The 20,957-nt window shown below is 47.0% G+C and overlaps 1 protein-coding gene across 1 annotated transcript; it reads right to left on the bottom strand.

Annotated features, from left to right (window-relative positions):
- Positions 1–447: 447 nt before the first annotated feature.
- On the bottom strand, positions 448–20,044 carry CA6 (carbonic anhydrase 6). The gene is made up of 9 exons (XM_065886562.1): positions 20,035–20,044; positions 19,000–19,223; positions 16,689–16,868; positions 12,271–12,419; positions 11,536–11,628; positions 7,712–7,781; positions 4,079–4,236; positions 1,245–1,368; positions 448–557 (listed from the first exon to the last, which is right to left on the bottom strand). Exons 2-9 carry the CDS (start codon positions 19,076–19,078, stop codon positions 457–459), a joined length of 954 nt encoding a protein of 317 aa, XP_065742634.1. The 5' UTR covers positions 19,079–19,223; positions 20,035–20,044; the 3' UTR covers positions 448–456.
- Positions 20,045–20,957: the final 913 nt, after the last annotated feature.

The raw sequence follows: 20,957 nt of genomic DNA, 5'->3' as shown, positions 1-20,957 counted from the left end.
TCTTTCCTTTTTCTTAATCTTCGTCCTGGAAATCCCTCCCACCTTGATTTCTACCCCATCACCTGGGTCTCTCGGGATAGAGCAAAGAAGGGATATTTGAAGTGGTACAAAGGCATAGAAAAGAGAAAACTAAGTAACAAATTTCCAAAGTTACTTTATTTCATCTAAATGCTATAGGGATGTTTGGGCTGATTTGTAATTTAGACACATCAGTGTGCGTGATTCGAGAGGAGGATAGTTAGGTCTCCATCTCCTTTAAATTTCTATTCCAATCAATTCCCATTGATGTTGTCTAACTCAAATCCCTTCTCATATATTTAAGCCATCTCACTTCCTTTCATGGATGATGGTTTCTCCTGTTTTAATCATAAATTAAACAGGTGCCTCAGTGGGAATGGTGTGATCCAGACATACAGGGCTTCTTGGAGACAAGGCAGGGCTCATTCTTCAAGGTCATTACCCTTGTCTTTTTCTCTTTGCTTTCTTCTGTTCAATAAACCTTCTCAAGTACTCGAGGTTACTGTCAATATTGTTTAGATAAAACTGGAGCTCAGAGCCTATAAAAAGAAGAGTTAATAGGAAAAGTTCAGAACTTTGGAGGCCCTCATGCCTACCTCCAGCACCCTGGTGTCTGCAGCTTGATCCCCAAGAAAAGGTAGTAGACAATTGTGGTCTAGTTAACCCCACCTTGAGGGAATTTATAGGAGGAGCTGTGGATGGGTTTGTAATAGAGACCAAGATAGAAGTGTGAAATATCTGAGTTGGATTTGTTAAGATTAACTTGAGCCAAAACTTATGGGAATATCTGGATGTTGCTTGATATCTTGCTTCTCCTACTGTCTCTGGCCAAGACTAGGTGGGTAATAAATCATGTAGCTTCTCATACTCATCGTCCCCTCTGTTCTACTCACTGGTACCACTGCCTGGATTGGGAAAATGAGTCACCCCCTTTGCCAAAGCCCTGTACAGCCCTGAGCCTCCTGTTGTTTAGATAATTCTCCTTCCTTTACTATTTTTTTTTTTTAGGCCATGCCGTGTGGCATGAGAGATCTTTGTTCCCCGACCAGGGATCGAACCCATGCCCCCTGCCTTGGGAGCATGGAGTCTTAACCACTGGACAACCAGGGAAGTCCCTTTTCCTTCCCTTACTATTGCCAGAAGAGATGGGTCCACCCAGAGAAGGAGGAAAACAGGAAATTATAATTGCAAATTGCAAAGAACAAACAAGAGTTGATCTCACTCACACTGATTAAGTTGAGACATGAAGTTGGCTTCTACCACTCTGTTGTTCAGGGTCTGGGTCCCACGGTAATCATTGTGGATGGTCTTGTTCTGGTGATTCAATAAGGAATGCTCCAGCTTCCAAACCTGCAGGAAACATGAAGGGAATTATGGAGAGGAGAGGCACTGGGTGAGTTTTTAAATTTAGCTAGCAACTGAACTAGAGCTTGGATTTATATAACCCTGATAAAGCGGTTGTGAGAAGATCTCAATTCCAGAAGTGGTTCTGGGTGCTATGTGCCAGACCATTAATCCACACATTCATTTCTCCAACAATCTCTTTTAATCTTTTTCTATGAGTATTTAGTCAATAGTAGAAAGGAGAGGAAGAAGTAAACAGAGACATACCAAGCAGCAAGCTCAATTTTTGTTTTTTCTGAAAATGTCTGTATTTTGTCTACATTCTTTTTTGTTTAACATTTATTTATTTATTTGGTTGCTCTGGGTCTTAGTTGCGGCAGGCAGGCTCCTTAGTTGTGGCTCACTCCTTAGTTGTGGCTTGCCAGCTCCTTAGTTGGAGCACATGCAATCCTTAGTTGCAGCACGTGGGCTCCTTACTTGTGGCTCGCCAGCTTCTTTTTTTTTTTCGGTACTCAGGCCTCTCACTGTTGTGGCTTCTTCCATTGCGGAGCACAGGCTCTGGACACACAGGCTCAGCGGCCATGGCTCACGGGCCCAGCCGCTCCGCAGCACGTGGGATCTTCCCGGACTGGGGCACGAACTCGCATCCCCTGCATCGGCAGGTGGACTCTCAACCACTGCGCCACCAGGGAAGCCCTCACCAGCTTCTTAGTTGCAGTTCATCGGCTACTTAGTTGCAGCTCACGGTCTCCTTAGTTGTGGCTCACCAGCTCCTTAGTTGCAGCATGTGTGCTCCTTAGTCGCAGCAAGAGGGCTCCTTAGTTGCACCTCACAGGATCCTTGGTTGCAGCTCACAGCCTCCTTAGTTGCAGCATGTGCGCTCCTTAGTTGCAGCAGGTGGGCTCCTTAGTTGCGGCTCACCAACTCCTTAGTTATGGCTCGCAGTCTCCTTAGTTGTGGTTTGCTGGCTCCTTAGTTGAATTCTCAGCTACAGCACGCACGTGGGATCTAGTTCCCTGACCAGGGATCAAACCTGGGCCCCCTGCATTGGGAGCGCAGAGTCTTATCCACTGCACCAGCAGGGAAGTCCCTTGTCTATATTCCTGAGAGATATTTTTGCTGCCTGTACAACTCTAGGTTAGCTATTCATTTCCCTCAGTTCTTTGAAAATATGGTTTCACTGCTTTCTGACTTTCATTGTCGCTGTGTTGAATCTACTCTTGGTCTATAATATTTCTTTCATGAAAATCTGTCTTTTCTCTCTGGTTGATTTTTAAATCTTCTCTTTGTCTTTGATATTTTGTGGTTTCACTGTGATGGTTTAGTGTGGGCTTCTTTTTGTTTTCATTGACTCATTGGGCTTCCTTCACATATGACATGGTGTCTTTCAATTCTCTGGAAAATTGTCAGCCAATATTTCTCAAATTATCCCTCTTCTCTATGCTACCTCTCTTCTCCCTCTAAATTTCAACCAGACATTTGTTGGACCTTTCTAGTATATTCTCTATATCTCTTTACTTCTTTTTCATATTTCCATCTCTTTTTCTCTTTGTGCTGCATTTTACATAATTTTGTCAGCTCTGTCTTCCAGTTTACTAATTCTTTCTTGAGCTGTGTCTAACATGCTATTAAACCCATTTGTTGGGTTGTTAATTTCATTACTACCTTTTCATTTCTAGAAATTAACAACCATTTGGTTTTTTTTTCTTCTTTGAGTTTACTTCGTCATTTTTATACTTTGTTCTTTCCTCATGTTTAAAACTCCTATACATGTTAAACATAAACTAAATATGTTTAATTTTACATATTATGCATTATTTATGCATATTAAACATATTTTATATTAATTGACTGATAATTACTATATCTGAAATCTTTGTGGTTCTATTTCTGCTGACACTCATTCATAGTGCCTTTTTCCTGATATTTTGTGATTCTTTAAAAATTGAGCTCATTTCAGGTAACTTTATTCATGTAAATTCTTATAGATCTGGATTTAAGGTGCATTTTTCCTGAGATAGTTTACATTGGCTTTTGTTAGGTATCTAGTGGAACTTCAAACCTGGTTGGCAATGTTTTTTGTGTGGTTATAAGAATAGAGGTCTTTCCACCTTTTTCCTGGAATAGGGAAATGAAAAGTTTAAAAAAAGAAATATTTGTTTCTGAGGAAGAACATCACCCAGAAGGAAATGTCAGCTTTGTTTTGAAACCTCAGTAACGTTTGTCCTTTATTTAACTCAACAGATATTTATTATGTACCCATGCTATGTTGAAGGACAAAAGACAACTGATACAGCTCTTCCCCTCAAAGAGCCACAGGCGTTTTATGTGATGAAAGGCTAAATATGAAGCTCTCCTTCTTGCATGGAGTCATTTATGAAGTAATGTGTTACTTCATATAAAGCAGTGCCTGATGGGAGCAGCACTCAGTAAATATTTGCCTTCACTGTGCAACTCTTGTCCTATGACCTGGACCACGTCCCGGTTTTTTTTGTTGCATCACCTATAGGTTTCTTGGATTCCCTGATGCCTGTTTGCCCATTTCTGCCACAACACTAGTAAGATCACCCCTAGCAATAGAGGTGAGGCACTGCAGCCCTGTACATGGAAAACACTGTAGGAGCCCAGGTATCAGCATTAGGTGAGATTTAGGGAGCGCTCTTGTTAACCAGGCCGTTGAAAGGAGAGACTTTGATAAAGTGATTCTACACACTACCTGTGCCCTGGAGAGCTTGACGGTATCCGCCAGCACAAACCAGTGGACATTCTCAGTACAGGGAGGAGTGGTGAGTGACCCCCAGTAGCTGTAGTAGTAGTGGAGGTTCCCAGGTAGCATGTCCTGAACATCAAGGCCCCTCAGAACTGTCTTTTGTCCTAAAAGAGGGGACAAAAAAGAATGTTAGGGACCACTGCTGCCCCTTGCAAGGACAGCTCTGGCTCAGATCTCACCATCTTTAAATCTCCTGATTTAAGCAGGGGGACATAGAACCTGGCCATTGGGAAACATCCCCCAGTGTTCTGCTTCCAGGGGGGTGTTAAGGGCAAAGACTTTGGGCAGAAACCCACTCAAATACCTCCTCCTGGCTAAGTGGCCCTGGCTGGATCTGTAAAAAGGGGACCCCCAGGAGCACTGCTGTGAGGGTAAAGGGGAATGTGTTTATAAAGTGCTGGCATTGGACCAGCACATAGGAAAGTGCTCATGGGTGTAGCCATCACCACCATCATTGTTAGGCAGAGGATATATTTTATGATAAATGAAAGCAATTATGACTCCTAGGGGCTTTTGGGTAAGTGCTCTCAAAGAAAGAACAAAATTCCTTGAGTTGTGCTCATCTATAAATGAAGGGGAGGGATAGAGATTAGAAAGGCAGGATCAGAACTAAGCAGGAGTCCAGGTGCAGGCATCAGGCCACGAGCACTTCCTGCCATGCCCACTGGCAACCAAGCTCAGCCACAGGTGAGGTGTAGAGAGGGGGACATCCACAGGGCGTCTGAAGCCTCCACGGCACCCACATCTATCGCTGCATCTATAGAATTCCTCTTTTGTTCATGTCAGGGACGCGGAGTCCCTGAACTCAGCCAGAGACTCTATCAAAGCAACACGGAGTCGAGTTGACTTTTGCTTCACCTTCCCCGAGCACTTTTGCATTTTTCAATGGCAAAGACGATATCATTTTGACATATACATAAACTGGTTTCTTTAACCAAGGCTGTGAAGTGTAGGAGTGCATAATCCCATGAATAAGTAAAAGATTTCTAAGTTTTGTTTGCTTTTGTTTTTTGCGGTACGCGGGCCTCTCACTGTCGTGGCCTCTCCCGTGCGGAGCACAGGCTCCGGACGCACAGGCTCAGCGGCCATGGCTCACGGGCCCAGCCGCTTCGCAGCATGTGGGATCTTCCCGGACCGGGGCACGAACCCGCGTCCCCTGCATCGGCAGGTGGACTCTCAACCACTGCGCCACCAGGGAAGCCCTAAGTTTTGTTTTTATTGGGTAGATTTCAAGATATAACCTTCTAAAGGACTCTATTGCATAGATTTTGTTTCATAACTCCAATACGTTCAAGTGAGCGAAGAATTCCAGAACCATGAGGAGCCACTGTGGAAAATAATATGGTGGTTCCTTTAAAAATTAAACATAGAATTACTGTATGATCCAGAAATTCCACTTCTGGGAATATACCCCAAAGAATTGGAAGAAGGGAGGTAAAAACAACAGGGCCCACTGATGGTTTGGGTGTGGCAGGGCAGGGTGGGGAATGAAAAGAGGGAAGTCCAGAAAAATTTTGGGATTTTTGGCTTAAACAAGGGGATGGATGAGGATGCTCTTTGCTGAAATGAGGAAGTCGGTTTAGGGACAAGCCTGGAAAGGGACGGGAATAAGTGATGCTTTGACCATGTTAAATTCTAGATCCATCGGGCAACATCAACTAAACAGTTGGGTAAAGGAATCCAAAGTTCAGAGAGAGGCCAGTGTTGTGGGCAGTATTGATCAGCAGTGGAATTTATTGAATTGGAGAAGGAAATATATCAGGATCAGTTAGTAGAAATAGAATATCTGAGGTCAGTGAATTCAAGGCAACTCCTTAGTTATACCACAGGCCTGTGGTGTCTCCTGCTGGCTTCGTTCATGGTCAGTAGATGAACTAGACAGTTCTTGCCTCTACTTTGCCTCACCTGTCCTGCCTGGTGCTGTTGTTGCCTGGAGGACCAGATAGAGATTTTTGGAGTCCACAGCCTAAAGATGACGATTCAGGCCATGGGACTGAAAATGAGGTCACCGAGAGAAGTCAGAGTCCTGGCACCCTCTGACATTAAGGCAGGAGCCAGGAAGAGAGAGCAAGAGAGTCGTGCTGGGGCTGGGGGCGGGCTTTGGCCAGAATGCAAGCCGCGTGTAATGCATCACTGTTTGGAGGTGGAGCAAGAGAAGAGGAGAAAAGTGCCCAGGAGATCTGACAACCAGGATGACCTTGAAGGCTTAGGGTGAGTGAGAAAAGAGAACAGGACAGTAGACAACTCTTTCAAGGGGAGATGAGAATGGGGTGGAAGCTGAGGGAATGATGGGGTCAAGAGATGGGGTTTGTGTTTTGAAATGGAAGAAAGGAGAGCATTGTGCTTTGTGTTGAGTGGAGTGATCGGGTGAAGGGTGAGATGCAGGAGAGAGGGGAGACGGGCAGGAGAAAAGGCCCTGGGAATGGGGGGGCTCAGTGCCCACATGGAAGGCTGGTCCTGGACCGGAGCAGGGACCTCTCATCCAGTGTAACAGAGGAGGGGACGTGGAGTTTGGTCAGGTGCAGGCAGGCTAAGATGAGTGAGTTTCTGACTACCTTCTCCATGGAGTGGGAGGCCAGGCATCACCTCCAAGGGAGAAGCTGGGGCCAGAAAGGAGGGGCTTTGGGAGAGAGGAGAAAATATGACGCAGTAATTTTGGAGAGGGGAAAAGCAAATGTCTAGAGTAGTATTTCAGGATTTCTGAGCTGTGTTAGTACTTGTGTATATTTGTCGCTGTGAATGAAGCCAGAAATCTGTATGCTTCTCTCTGGCTACATTCAGCCATTTGGTTACAGGCTGTGAGTAAGTGGGAGTTAGTCTGGGGCTTTGCCAGGTGATCTTGTGGAAGGATGGAGGGCATTTGAGTGGGCGTGTCAGAAGTATGGCCCGTGGAATCCAAGCTAGGCAAAGAGAGATGAGAGGCATGAGGTGTGACCAATAGTGAGAATGTGGAGGTCCAGGGATTGGAGGTCAGCAGATTGCTGGAGGGGGTGAGGACTGAGGTCAGGGGCCTGGAGTCTGGGAGATGTGGCCAAAGTGAGATGCACACAACCAAGGCTGCAACAGACCTGGTTACTGCTCAAGGTCAAGGGTTGACCATGGGAGCGGGCAGACACTCTGACAAGAACCCTGCCTTCTGGCGGCAGAGATAAGGGAGAGCAGCCCTGTGTCTGTGTGTACAGGCACCATGACAAGAGGCTTCACTCCTGAGATTCTTCTCAGCTTGAAGCCAAGGAGATCATCTCTCTCTAGAGACCAGGATCATTACTACCAGCTGGGGACAGAGGGGAGAGTCACTTAAATGAAGGTATCCCTCATTAGTGGAACTCTGGCCATCCAGAAGTTCCAGCTGTGGCAATTGACAGGTAGAGTTTATGAACAGGTTTCTCAGAGGTGTGCACAGCCTGAGCCAACCGTGGGAATTGCTGGAACCAGAGACCCTGCACAGGGAGGGGAGCATCCCCTGGCAGGCTTATCTGCCACCCTCTCCACCAGCGACACTCTTCCCTGCTCCCCTGCCCCCCATCACACTCACACTCATTCCTCTGCCCTCGTGCAGCCACTGTCGGTTTCCCTTACCTGGATACCTGACGCTCTTCAGGTGAGAAATGAAGTTGCTGTAGTAAGTATTTTCAGCATTATCCTTGACCTGCGGGAGAAACACAGAGCAGTTCACCTAATGGAGAAGGGCCGTCCCTCCAGAACTATCCCCGCTAATCCAGCTATTTTGTAAACTGGCTGACTGGGCAGAGCCACAAGGGCAAGGAGGCAGCCCACCCGTGCCCCACTTGTGCTGGGGGAGACCATCTGGCTGTTCTTTGCCACCAAGTGCCTGGGCTCCCCTGTCTCTTCCAGAAAGACAAGATCTGAAGCATTTTGGCAGCTTCCAGGGAAAAGAGCTTCTTGGTGGTGACTGGTGATGTCTTCAAGGAATGGCCAAAAGTCACTGTCAAGATATCCCCAGTGACCCTGTTTTGGGCAATGTCAGCCACAGTCAGATTCACTGTGTTTTTTCATATGTTTGTTTGGTTTTGGTTTTTTGGCCATGCGGCATGAGGAATCTTAGTTCCCTGACCAGAGATCGAACCCATGCCCCCTGTATTGGAAGCATGGAGTCTTAACCAATGGACCGCCAGGGAAGTCCCCAGATTCATGGTGATGCAGGGGCTTGCTCTTAAGTGCTCCCTTCTTCATCCTCAGGACTTTTGACTGAATGAAGGAAAGCCAGATGTCCAAGGCAAAACGGCTCCAATTCTGACCACCGCCATCCTTTATTTATTGTATGAGTGTTGACTTTTTAGAAGTCAGAATAGTTGCTTTTTGTGAAAAAGGTCTATGGACAATGGTTCTTTTCAGTCAGTGATGCTGATCCATTCTTCCACTGGGTATAAATTCAGACTTTCTTGGATTTCTGATTGCCATTTATTTGTTTTCTAAACGTCTCATCTTTTTTTGTTCCTCTGTTCTATCTTTTGTGTTAAACTCTGTTCTATACTTTTAGTGTACCATTTAACCGTGTTAGGTTATTAGTGGTTGCTCTAGTGACTACCACATACAACTTATCACAATCTATATCAGGTAGATACTAACTTAATTCTAGTAAAATATAGCAACTTTGTTCCAATATAGCTCTATTTCTTCCTCATTTTTTCTTCTATTTTTGTCATACATTGTAAAGCTAATACTACAGGGGTATAACTATTGTTCTAAACAATCTTATGGTTTTTTTAAAAAAAGAAATTAAAAGAAGACAAGAATATGTATATGTGTATATATATATGTGTATGTTTGTATATATGTGTGTGTGTGTGTATATATATATATATGTGTGTGTATATATATATATATATATATATATATATATATTTACTATTTTCTGGCAGTCTTCATCTTTTTCTGTGGATTTGAGTTGCTGTCTGGTGTGACGTCCTTTCAGCCAGAAGGATTTCCTTTAATTTTTCTTGTAAGACAGATCTGTTAACAATTATCTCAGTTTTACTTTAACTGGGAATGTCTTTATTTTGCCCCATTTCTGAAGATTGGTTGATTGGACATAGGAATCCTGATCGTCAGTCATTCCACTGCCTTCTGATGCCTTGCTTCTAATGAGAAGTCAGCCATTAATGCACTGTCGGTCCCCTCTATATAATGAACCCCTTTTCTCTTGTCAGTTTTGACAGTTTGATTTTGATGTGTCTAGGTGTTTATCAGATTTGGAGTTTGTTGAGTTTCTTGGATTGGTAAATTATTGTTTTTTCATCAAATTTGGGAAATTTTGGCCATTGTTTCCTCAACAGTTTTTTCTGCCACTTTCTCTCTCTGCTCTCCTTCTGGGACCCCCATTACATATAAGTTGGGAAGCATGATCTTGTCCCCATGAGTCTCTAAGCCTCTGCTCATTTTTCTTCTAGCTTTTTCCTTTGTTCTTCAGATTCCATAATTTATTTAACCTGTCTTCAAATGCACTGATTGTTTCTTCAGCTGCCTCAAATCTGCTTTGAGCCCATGTAGTGAATTTTTCATCCTTTTATGATACTTTTCAACTCTAGACTTTCCATTTGGTGCATTTTTATAGTTTCTGTTTCTTTATTGAGATCCTTTTTGAATCATTGTCATCGTATTTTCCTTTAATTCTTTGAACATAGTTTCTTTTCATGCTTTGAACATGTTTATGATAGTTGTTGAAAGTACTGTCTGCTAGGGAAATCCCTGGTGGTCCAGTGGTTAGGACTCCATGCTTTCACTGCTGAGGGCCAGGGTTTGATCCCTGGTCAGGGAACTAAGATCCCACAAGCCACGTGGAGCAGCCAAAAAATAAAATAATAATAAAGAAAGTACTGTCTGCTAAATCACTCTTGGTCTATTCAGAGTCAGTTTATATTGACTGCTTTTTTTTTTTTCTCCTAAATATGGATCACATTTTCCTATTTCTTTGCATGCCCAACTTTTTCTTTGATATCTGGACATTTTAGATAATACATGGCAGCAAATCTGAATTCTGATTTTTTTTTTTTCGGTACGCGAGCCTCTCACTGTTGTGGCCTCTCCCGTTGCGGAGCACAGGCTCCGGACGCGCAGGCTCAGCGGCCATGGCTCACGGGTCCAGCCGCCCCGCGGCATGTGGGATGTTCCCGGACCGGGGCACGAACCCACGTCCCCTGCATCGCAGGCAGACCCCCAACCACCGCGCCACCAGGGAAGCCCCTGAATTCTGATTTTTAAAAATTGTCCTGAGGGGTTTTTTGTTGCTGTTCATGTGACTGTTTGGTGACTTGCCTGGACTTCTTCTGCAGGATACGTCTCACAACAGTATATAGCAGCTAATGAGCCTGCTTAGGTCTTAAGTCTTATTTTTAATTTTTAGCCTGGGGCCATCTAGGGTCAACATAGTCTTGTGGCCAATGATTTTTGCAGAGGTTGTGCTCAAACCCCATGAGCCCAAGATTTGCACCCTCTGCTGATGGATCTGTATGTGGGTTGAGAAGCACATTCAAAGATCAGCCAGTTACTAAGTCAGCTTCAGCCTTTATTTTCCATCAGGGTTTCTTGGGAAGCCTACACAGCCTTCCTGTGGCTCATCTCCCAGTTAAATTTCTGACTGGTCTGCCACTTGCCACTCACCTCAACTAGGACTGCAATCTCAGACTATCCAACCTGCAGGTTTTCCGTTTTCTGTCTTTTTGGTTGTTTGCTACTTTTACCAGCAGTGCCCCCTGGGCATGGGTTTTCAACTTCTACTCCATATCAAATTAGTCCCCTGTACCAAACAGTGAAGCTGCTGGTTTTCCTGTCCATGCTGCCCTGATAAAACTACCTTGCTGACCAAGTTAGGGGAAGGGGATGGGAACAGCCCCAGGCAAGATGTCCACAAACTCCCATTGTTCTTACTCAAAATTCTAGCCATTTATCATAAATAAATGCCTCACCTTGTTATTTGTCTTTGGTCCATTTCCAGAGCACTGATACGGTTTTTTTTGACAATTTTATCCAATATAAAACTTGTTTGGGGGTGATTGGATTCACTGACCACTTCTTGCTACCTAGACATAAATCCCACCCTCCAGACTTTCCGAGAAATGCAGAGGTGTTGGCTTTGTCTAGGGGGTGGCAGACTTCCTCTTGCCCTCAGAGCAGTTTTTGTCAAGTGGACCCTTCTGTGATCCCAGCTCTTTTAAGTCAGCTCGTCCGAGTTATGCAATGTCCTTGAGGTTGGTGACACAGAAGGAACACAGTAACTGTGAGCAAGGACTGGAAAAAGGGTAGGTCTTTCATTGGGTGAGTGTTTCCAAGAATTGAGAGCTCAGGAACAGATGAGGAGGGGCAAGGAGGAAGACCCTTTGTCTACACTTAACACCTTGTTTTGACACCAGTTTATAACTCCGCACGTGTAGTTTCAGCTTTACCTCAACGAGGGCTGCCAGCACAGCCAAACCGTCCGGTGCTTTCTGAGCCTTATCGTAGCTCTTGTATTTAGAATTGTAATGAACAATGTGAATCTGTGGAAGCAAGAAAGCGTAAGTCGAGGGCAGTTCCTGTAAACCTCCAGTGCTTCAGGTTTTCAGGGAAGGAGGAAAATAAAAAAAGATGCTCCATCCCACACCTCAGCTGACCCACATAAACACCTCTGACCACCACGTCCCTCCCTCTGGGCTACAAGATCTCTCAAGACCAGAAAGTTCTCCAAGAATGCGAAGAGTATGAGTGGTATTCTGGAGAGATGGCAACTCACCTTCCCCCAGGCAGACAAGCTGGCAGAGTCCAAGGGATCATATGAGGCCACTGGGTTCTCCTGAGGTCTCCCTAGAGTAGGCATGTGCCCCCTTACCCCAGGAGGCCACTGTAAACCTGTGGTCATCCTAAGCAAGAGGGGGAACCGGCAAATCTACCACATAGAAATCCAGTGGAAACTAAAGAGGGCTTGCCCCACTCTGTGGGCTGTGAACTCCTGCGTTGGGGTGACTTCTGTGAGGTCAGGGACCCTGCCCAAACCCCCAGCACACAGCAGTGATCAGTGAATTATTGTAAATGAATGAAAAATAAACTCAACCTCAGGGTGACTTGACTCACCAAAGCCTTTTTGGCTGTTTTAATAAGAAAAGTGACTATGGGGTTTGAAAGAAAGAGGATCCGCAGGGTACCTCGATCACATATCTGATCCCATCAATGGTGTGCTCGGAACCGCTGATCTCCAAGGAGGCGCCACCCCAGTGGAAGTGCATCTGCTGGGCTATGTACTGGGTGCCGTCGGCAGCCGTCATGCACATTGTGGGGGGCAGGCTGATCTGTACTGGAAGAGAAGACGAGGGGCAGGGAGTGTGCAGATGGGCGTGGATGGGTCAGGCCTACAGGTGAGGCAGCTTCCCTGGTCACCTGCCCACTCCTGGGGCAAGCTGGTACTATAGACAGGCCTAGACTGCCATGAGCAGGGTGCCCAACAGAGAGGGGGCACCTGGCACATGGGGAAGGATGGTGACCAGGCACTGAGTAAGCTGGGCTGGACAGGCACCCGTCCCAGGGCACGCACCTTCCCACCCAGGACCAGAAGGTCAGGGGCAGGACCTCCAAGTGGCAGGTCCAGCTTGTTAGCCCTAACGAAGGGAGGAGCCCTGAAAAAACAGGGCTAATGAGTGTGGAAATCAGAATTCCACTCTCCACCTCTGGCCAATTTTGGAATTTGCCCACGGGGTAGGGATAGGAAGTAGGGCCTCTTGGACTATTTTGATTACTTTACTACCCAGCGTGAGTACTCTGTAAGGTCAAGCTGAGGTCATTTTCTTCTCTATGATGTGGTTAAAATCTTCATCCCATATCGACTTCTAGAACTAGACCAACTACCAACCCATCCCACTTCGTAGAAAGTAGCATCCCTGTGGGGCTTCAGTACTTTTATTTTATGGACAAGGAAGCCAACCTTGGTAGAAAGATTTGCAGAGTCACTCAGTTCATTGGTCAGGAGAGAGCTGGGCCAGAACTGGGCCTGGACGGGACATCACCATTACAGGCTTCAACTTGTCTTCAGAAGACAAAAGACCACATTCTGCGGCAAGTCAGGGGACACACAGACTCTTGGCTTGGGATTGAATTTGATGGGATCATCAACAGATGCTTTCAAACGTTAGGTTCTTGCCGATGGGAAAATGGATCCCTCTTCCAGCTTCCTTTTGCCTTGTGCCCCACAGACTTTCTACAGGGAGGTTACTTTGGTGAGACAGCTGCCTTGTTCATTCCACTGGCTTAGGTCTTAGAGAAATCTCTATATTTTAGAATGGCCCAGGCAAAAGGGAGACATGGAGAGTGACCCCAGAAAATGACCAAGAAAAATATCTATGAGGGTATAATTTAGGACTTGAAAAGGGACAGTCAGCAGCTCTCCTGATAACAAGGTTTTTCTGTTTAAAGCCTTTGAAGATGGTTATAAACAAGTAAATTTTCTTAAAGAGCAGATAGTAGGTATTTGATATCTGTCAAATGACCCCTTCTTCCCTTCCAAGTTATCTAAAGCAGCAGGAAGCTGTGATGAAATTCATAACATAATATGACAGAAGGCAGAAGTCCAGCCTCAAAGATTTTTACACGCCCTTTGGCAGAACAGGTGCTTTGTATTTAGTGCTTAAACTGTAGCTGGCCTCAAAAATCACTGCTCACATGAGAAAAATGGAAGAGGTTTGCAAAGGAGATATGCAGTCATCTGTTCCCAGAGATTGGAGAGTTACTACCACGGGAGCAATAATAGAGATCCAGACAAGCATGTTTCCCTTGAAACACAATTCCCTGCAGACAGAATGTCTCAATTCTCAAGCTGTATCAATAGAATCGCACAGGCCAGATTGAAAAATGGCGGCAATTCTGGGTTTATCACTGTGCTTTTGCAAAGGTGAGGCCAAATATCTGTCTTCCCACAAATCAATTTGCTGAACCTTCCAGATTCTGAAAAAAATTGATTTAACTTGCGGAACTTATTCCCCTTTGTTTGAAACTAATTTAACCAAATTCTTATCAGACCAGAGAAAAAACACACGATCTGAGCATTTACTGTGCTCAAGAAACAACTGCAAAGCGTCAAGGTTACAAAAGACTGAGGAGCTGACCATGATTGTAGAAGACTCAGGAGATATGATGACAAAATGCAATGTGTGGTCCTGGATTAGATGCTGGACCAGGATAAGGACATTCTGGGCAAGTGATGAGATTCAAATGAGGTCTAGAATGTAGTTCATCATATGGTATCAACACAGTCCAGCTATAAGATATTAAAATTAGGGGAAGTGGGAGAAGGGTATTTGGGAACTCTGTACTATTTCTGCAATTTTTCTAGCCTAAAACTATTTCAAAATAAAAGTTAAAAAAAACAAAGACAGAACCAGTCTTGCTCCTGCAGCTTTCAAAGATCAAAACCTGCTCGGGGGACTTCCCTGGTGGTCCAGTGATTAGGACTTCACGCTTCCACTGCAGGGGGCATGGGTTCCGTAGGGAACTAAGATCCCGCAAGCCGCATGGTGTGACCAAACAAAAAAAAGCTACAGTAATCAAGGCAGTGTGGTCTTGGTGGGAGAGTACACAAATACTCAGTGGAACAGAATAGAAAGCCCAGAAAGAGACCCCCATAAATATATTCAACTGATCTTTGACAAAAGAGCAAAGATTATCAATGGAGCAAAGAGAGTCTCTTCAACAAATGGTGCTGGAACAACTGGGCATCCACGTGCAAAAAAATGAACCTAGACACAAACCCGACACCCTTCACCAAAATTAACTCAAAGTGGATCACAGACCTAAATGTAAAGTACAAAAGTATAAAATTCCTCGAAGACAACATAGGAGAAAACCTACATGACTTTGGGTACAGTGATGCCTTTTTAGATACAGCACCAAAGACACAATCCATGAAAGAAAGAATTGATAAGCTGGACTTAATTAAAATTTAAAACTTCTGTTCTGCAGAAAAGAATATCAAAAGAACTAGAAAACAAGCCACAGACTGGGAGAAAATATTTGTAGAAGACACATCTCATAAAGAACTGCTATCCAAAATATACAATGAATCCTTAAAATTCAACAGTAAGAAAACAAATAACCCAGAGACCATAACAGACACCTCTCCAAAGAAGACATACAGATGGCAAATACGAAAAGATGCTCCGCAGCATAGGTCACCAGGGAAATACAAATTAAACCAACAATGAGGTTTTCCCACACACAATAGAATGGCCAAGGTCCGGAACACTGACAACAGCAAATGCTGGCGAGGTTGTGGAGGAACAGGAACTCTCACTCATTGCTGGTGGGAATGCAAAATGGTGCAGCCACTTTGGAAGAGAGTCGGGCAGTTTCTTGCAAAACTAAACATACTCTTACCAGCAATCACGCCCCTTGGTATTTACCCAAATGAGCAAAAAAACTTATATCCACACCAAAATCTACACACTGGCGTTCATTGATGTTTATAGCAGCTTTATTCATAATTGCTGAACCTTGGAAGCAGCCACAATGTCCTTCAGTAAGTGAATGAGTAAATGAACTGTGGTGCATCCAGACAGTGGAATATTATCCAATGCTAAAAAGAAATGAGCTATCCAGTCATGAAAAGACACGGAGGAAGCATAAATGCATGTTACTGAGTGAAAGAAGCCAATCTGAAAAGGCCGTACACTTCTGCCAACCTGCTGGTAGCTTCAGAGAGTAACTTTGGAAACAGGAACGTGATATGGGTGATAAAATGAGGCTTTCACGAACTACGTGTGGAGTTCAGTAATCCAAATCACAGCTGACCTGAGGGCTACTACCTTCACCAGCCCCATCGAGGACAATTGGTTTTATTTTCTTAATAGTGCAAAAAGGAAATCTGAGTCCTATGACCGCCCCCCCATACACCTGTGCGAATGGACAGTAAACTGTCCCAACCCAGGTGGGAGTGGAGAGGGAAGTTTCCAAGGAGGACATGACCAAGGAATCAGACATCCGGGGCCTGGATCCAGCTCGGCCACTAGAGACTGTGTGACCATAAGTCCCTTGGCCTCCCAAAGCCTCTGGTTTCAGCTTAAAAAAATGCCCCCCTCTGGGCTTGTCATAAGGCTCAGAGGAGACGAGCCCACTTGAAAAACATCAGAAGGATGTCTGCAAACGTTAAGCAGGATTTGGTGGTTGTCCAGTCTAGGCTTCTGGAATGGAGGCCCCCAAAACCAGCTTTTCCTCTCTGACCTTCCCACATAGAAAATATGGCAGATCACACCTGGGCACAGATCAACAGAACAGACAGTGGGTCATGTGGCTTCTCGGTATTGCCTCTCTGTCCTCTGAATTTCCTGCTGGTTGGGTCAGAGTGAGCTCAGAGAGAGGCCAGTGCAGGATGAAGGGGCCAGTGGGAAACCGATTCTACAGACGGATGCTGCCCAACCAGGGACGAAGTGCCAGGGCTCGACACCGGTCTACCCCGAGTCTGAGGCCTGCAGCCCCCAGGCCACACTCTGGATCTCTGAGCATACAGCTCCTGGCAGCCTTGCCTGCCTGCCTCCCCCCGATGTCCACGCGGGGACGGAAGCCTGTCGCCCACCCTTACCTGTGTGGCCATTGTTGATCATAAGGAACGCCCCGTGCTGGACCTCGTAGCCTGACAGGTTCAGAGCCCTCAGGGAAGGGTTGTACCACACTTTCTTCCTCTGCAGGTCGATGGGCGACTGTCTCTTCCCCCTGCAGTCGGGGTACTCCCTCGGCCAGTGTGCTTCATCCAGCACCCCACCTGACACAGGAGGGAGTCCAGGGGGTCACAGTGCAAGGGGCTCCCTGTGGGCACTCACTCAGGGCCTGCTCAACAGGAGGCCTGCAGAGGCCACAGTCAAGACCAGAGGCCTGTCTTCTAGAAAGCAGGGCCAGGCCTCCAGAAGGAGGTGGGAGGGGCATCTAAATCAGCTCCACGGACCCTGGTGTCTGGGGGGCTTTGGGGCTGGTTCGTAACTTTCCTGTTGCACCCACTGGCCCTGAGAACATGCCTTCGTGTTTTGAAAGCAATGGATGTCTTTAATACATAGCTTTGGTTTTTCGTTTACGTGACTGTCTTCTGATAAATGTACTTGAGGGCTGCTTGGGCTTGGCATCCCTGTTACTTTCAGGGCCTTTTCCTCACTTCTTCTGAATGGCAGTTTCTCTTCCCCAGCCCCCAAAAATACCACGGCCCACTCCACGCCCTACGCCCTATGGCAGGACCTCCCCACCTCCTTGCTTGACCCCTCCCCTTTAACTGGTTCCCAATATGGTAAAGACCACCTGGGTGGTGCCTACACTTATGGATTCAGGACAAGAAAGGAAGCATCGGGTTCAAGGATGACCTAGAATGATTAGTTGAAAAAAATATCAAAATAAGGAAATTTACCTTTTTAAAGGTAGTTATTAATGACAGAAGAGAGGAGAGAGGGTGATAAAAGCAAGTCATTATAATGGGTGACTCGGCCTCCAAACTACTGTGGGTCCCGGTCTCATCCATTTGCAATAGGGAATCCAGCTCTCTTTCCCCCTTAGGGGACAGCGTCACCCATAGCTTGTTTTGAGGAAGATGTTTGTACTCAGGCCTCTCACGGCTTCTCGGTTCAATAAAAAGGCAATTCTTTTTTTCTCTGTTCCTCTCTTCACTGTTTAATAGTACAAACCAATCTGTAGACAATTCTTTCCTAGGGGCAGGTGCCAGGAGCAAGGCCAGACGTCTTGAACACAGCCCCTTCATGGATCAAAAGGTTTTTTAACAGCATTGGTGTTTCTCAAGTATCCCCGCAGCAGCTGCTGCCCAGTTCTCCTGGGCCCCGGCTCAGAGGCTGTGTTGAGCTGGGGAGGACAGACGCCACTGTCGGAATCCTCTCTCTTCCTTACCCTCGAACCACACCCAGTACCAATGGACCTGACCGAGCAGAAGCCTCGTGGCACTGGGCCGGGTAAGGGAATCCTCTGGTCCAGACAGAGCAGTTGGTCAGAGTCCGCTGTCCCACCCCCTGAAGGTGGACTTCCTGAGCCTTGCCACAGTGCTCCTAACTCTGCTGCCCTTGACTTAGAGGACACACATCCACCCTGGGAGGACGCTTCACCCTGTATCTGCGGCCAGGGCAGACTGTGCAGAGAGCAGCCTCAAAACTCTGCTTGCTCCTGGCTCCTGCATCAGCCAGCGGCCACGAGCATCCTCTCCGGCCCCACGCCTCCATCCAGGACAGAAAAGAGGTAGGCGCTCTCTCCCCTGCCACACAGAAGGGGTGTTTAGTGTCTGAACCCCACTGTCTTCCTCTCTTTGGTCCACACGTGGGGCAGGACCTGTGCTAAATGCCAGGGTTTTCCACTTCACGTCCTATAAGTGGGGTTCTGGATGTGAGACTGGGGTCTCAGCACGGCCACGGCGACCAAGAGAGGCCAGCCTGGAGGCCATGCAATGGTCACTGGGTTCTCGGCACGTCTAGACGCTCTGGATAAACCGTGTATCATGAAATTTCCTGGAAGAAAGCTCTGGCAAACCCCACGCACCCTCGGTGGGGCTGCAGGGAGCCCCCTGCAACTGCTTTACTTTCTGTCTACACAGACCGAGAAAGCAAATGGCTTTGCCCTCGTAAGCACTAAGTGGGCTCTCAAGCCAGCTTCCGGGGCAGCAAAGCAGAAACCCTGCGGGTGGCTCAGGGATCCGGGAATGGGGAGAGTTCTGCCCTCCGCTCCTTAGCCGAGGTCTAAGTTCTGTATGCTCTTGGCCCAGCCCGAGACCTTGAGACCCCAGCAAGCACCGTATGCAATCATCAGGCATGGTCGCCCCGAAAGGCCAGCCTTCGTCCTCAAGAAGTGGGTGCCCCCTTCCTTGATGTGATGGCAGAAAGGGGGCGTGCAGCCCTTGGGGTGGGCCTTACCTGAGTAGGTCCACTCGGCCCCTTGCTGGGCCTGGGGTCCCAGCAGGAGCAGGGACAGCAGGGTGACCAGAGCCGTCATGACGCTGTGGGTCTGGAATCAGGGCCGATTCTGGGGAAGCTCTTCTTTTAAAAGTTCAGAAACTGTAAATAACAATTTACCGAGTCTGGTCAGCTGATCCACCCTTTGCTGTGCCCACTGAAAAACAGCACGGCCTTCTCACCGGCTTCGCTCAGCCAGGTGGTGTGCGCCTGTCTCAACAGCTCTGGCATCAGCCGTGATGTGTCCACTTACCCAAGGGTTGGGTTGTTCACTGTCTGACTTATGAAAACTCACTCACAGGGTCCCACAGGGCAGCCTCTGTGGACGAGCGACTACAGGCCAGGGAATGGCCCAAGGAGAGAGAAGCAGGATGGAGAGGCTTTCCCAGAACAATGGCATTTCCTGTGCCCTTGCTCCTGGCAAGGGGGGCCCAGGGAGCTGGTGAGGGGCATCCTGGGTGCCTGAAAATGCCAGTCGGATGCCGAGGGGTATTTCCTGCCTGTCTCAGCAATCGACACCTGCCACTCATGCAGACTCAGGGCTGCCCTCGGCCAGGCGGTGAGAGGGATGGCCTGGGTCCCACGTATTGGGCATAAAGTGGAGAATCCAGCCGGCAGCAGTCCTGTTCTCATCCTAATTCTTAAATCACTGGTGGACCCCTAGCCCCAGCTCACGAGTCACATCCCAACACGTGTCCTGGGCTGTCCGAGCTGCTCTAGGCGTCCGAGTTTCTCCGTGGGATGGATTTGTTCTGACAGCCGCAGGGCGCTTGGTCACACCCAAACCCACCCAGCACGTCGGATCAGTGGATTGCCTAATCCTCCTTCGTTCACTTAGGTAAACAGTCCTTGAAATTAGCTGAGGGAGGAACTTTTGAGTTTATACCTGCTGACAGGCCAGCTCTTCCCATGCCCTTCAGAGAGGGCACAGGTGAAGGGCAGCAGCGTTCCTGGCCAGAAAAAAAGGACCATCTTGTTCTGCAGAACAGAGCTAACGCCCTCTGCAGCCTCTTCTATCTCATGGCCCACTTTTTGCTGGAGTCTGAGGGATGATGGAATGGCAATGCGGTATGAATTAATGAATGAATGGCATGACAAGAGCATGAATTAACCATGGTAAAGAGCAAGGATTCTGCAGCCAGACCCACAGGGTTCAGATCCCTGCTCTGCCACTTACTAGCTGTGTGACCTTGGGCAAGTTACTCAACTGCTCTGTGCCTCCGTTTCCCCAGTTTAATAGGATCTAATGATAGTACCTCTTCCTGAGGATTCAATAACAAATCTGGTTTAGCACGTGGTGTGTATCATTTCCTTTCTCATTTTACGGAGAAAGGAAATGAGATCATTTTCACCCAGCCTGTTTGTAAGGGAACTAGAGGTGAGAATGAAGGACTCGATCTCCAACTCATGGAACTGCTTCCCATGATTTCAGAAATAGGAAACCCACTCTCCAGTCTTTGCTAAGAAAGTCAGATCCCTGCCCGCTGGGCCCTGGTCTGGCTTAAAGGGCCACCTTGTGAGACGCCAGCTCTGCTGAGGACAGCAAGATGGGCATCAACCTTTAGGACCTTTTAGATGTACCAGGGAGCCCCGACATCCTGCTCAGAAAGCAGAAACTGAGACATCTGAATTTTTTTCTTGAGAATGACACAAAGAATTAGGGAACTGCAGAGGGAACCAGAAGGATCGCGATGTGGGGAAGCCAGGGAGGCTTACTGGGGTGAGAAGGAACTCTGAGTAAGCCCGAGCCATGAGGCAGGGGAACCTGCAGAGAGAGGGAGGCAAGAAGGGGCCGTGGGGAGTGAGAGGAGACGGGGAACAGATGCTTGGAGAAAGGAGGGCTCCTGGACCCACACAGCCACTTCCAATGGTTCCTGGGCCCTCACGGGAAGTACGGTCCTGAGGTCAATGCTTTGGGA

Source organism: Phocoena phocoena, chromosome 1 (genome assembly GCF_963924675.1).
Source record: "Phocoena phocoena chromosome 1, mPhoPho1.1, whole genome shotgun sequence".
NCBI lineage: Eukaryota > Metazoa > Chordata > Mammalia > Artiodactyla > Phocoenidae > Phocoena > Phocoena phocoena.
Note: the sequence above shows the minus strand (reverse complement) of the source record. Positions and strands in the feature narration are given on the sequence as shown.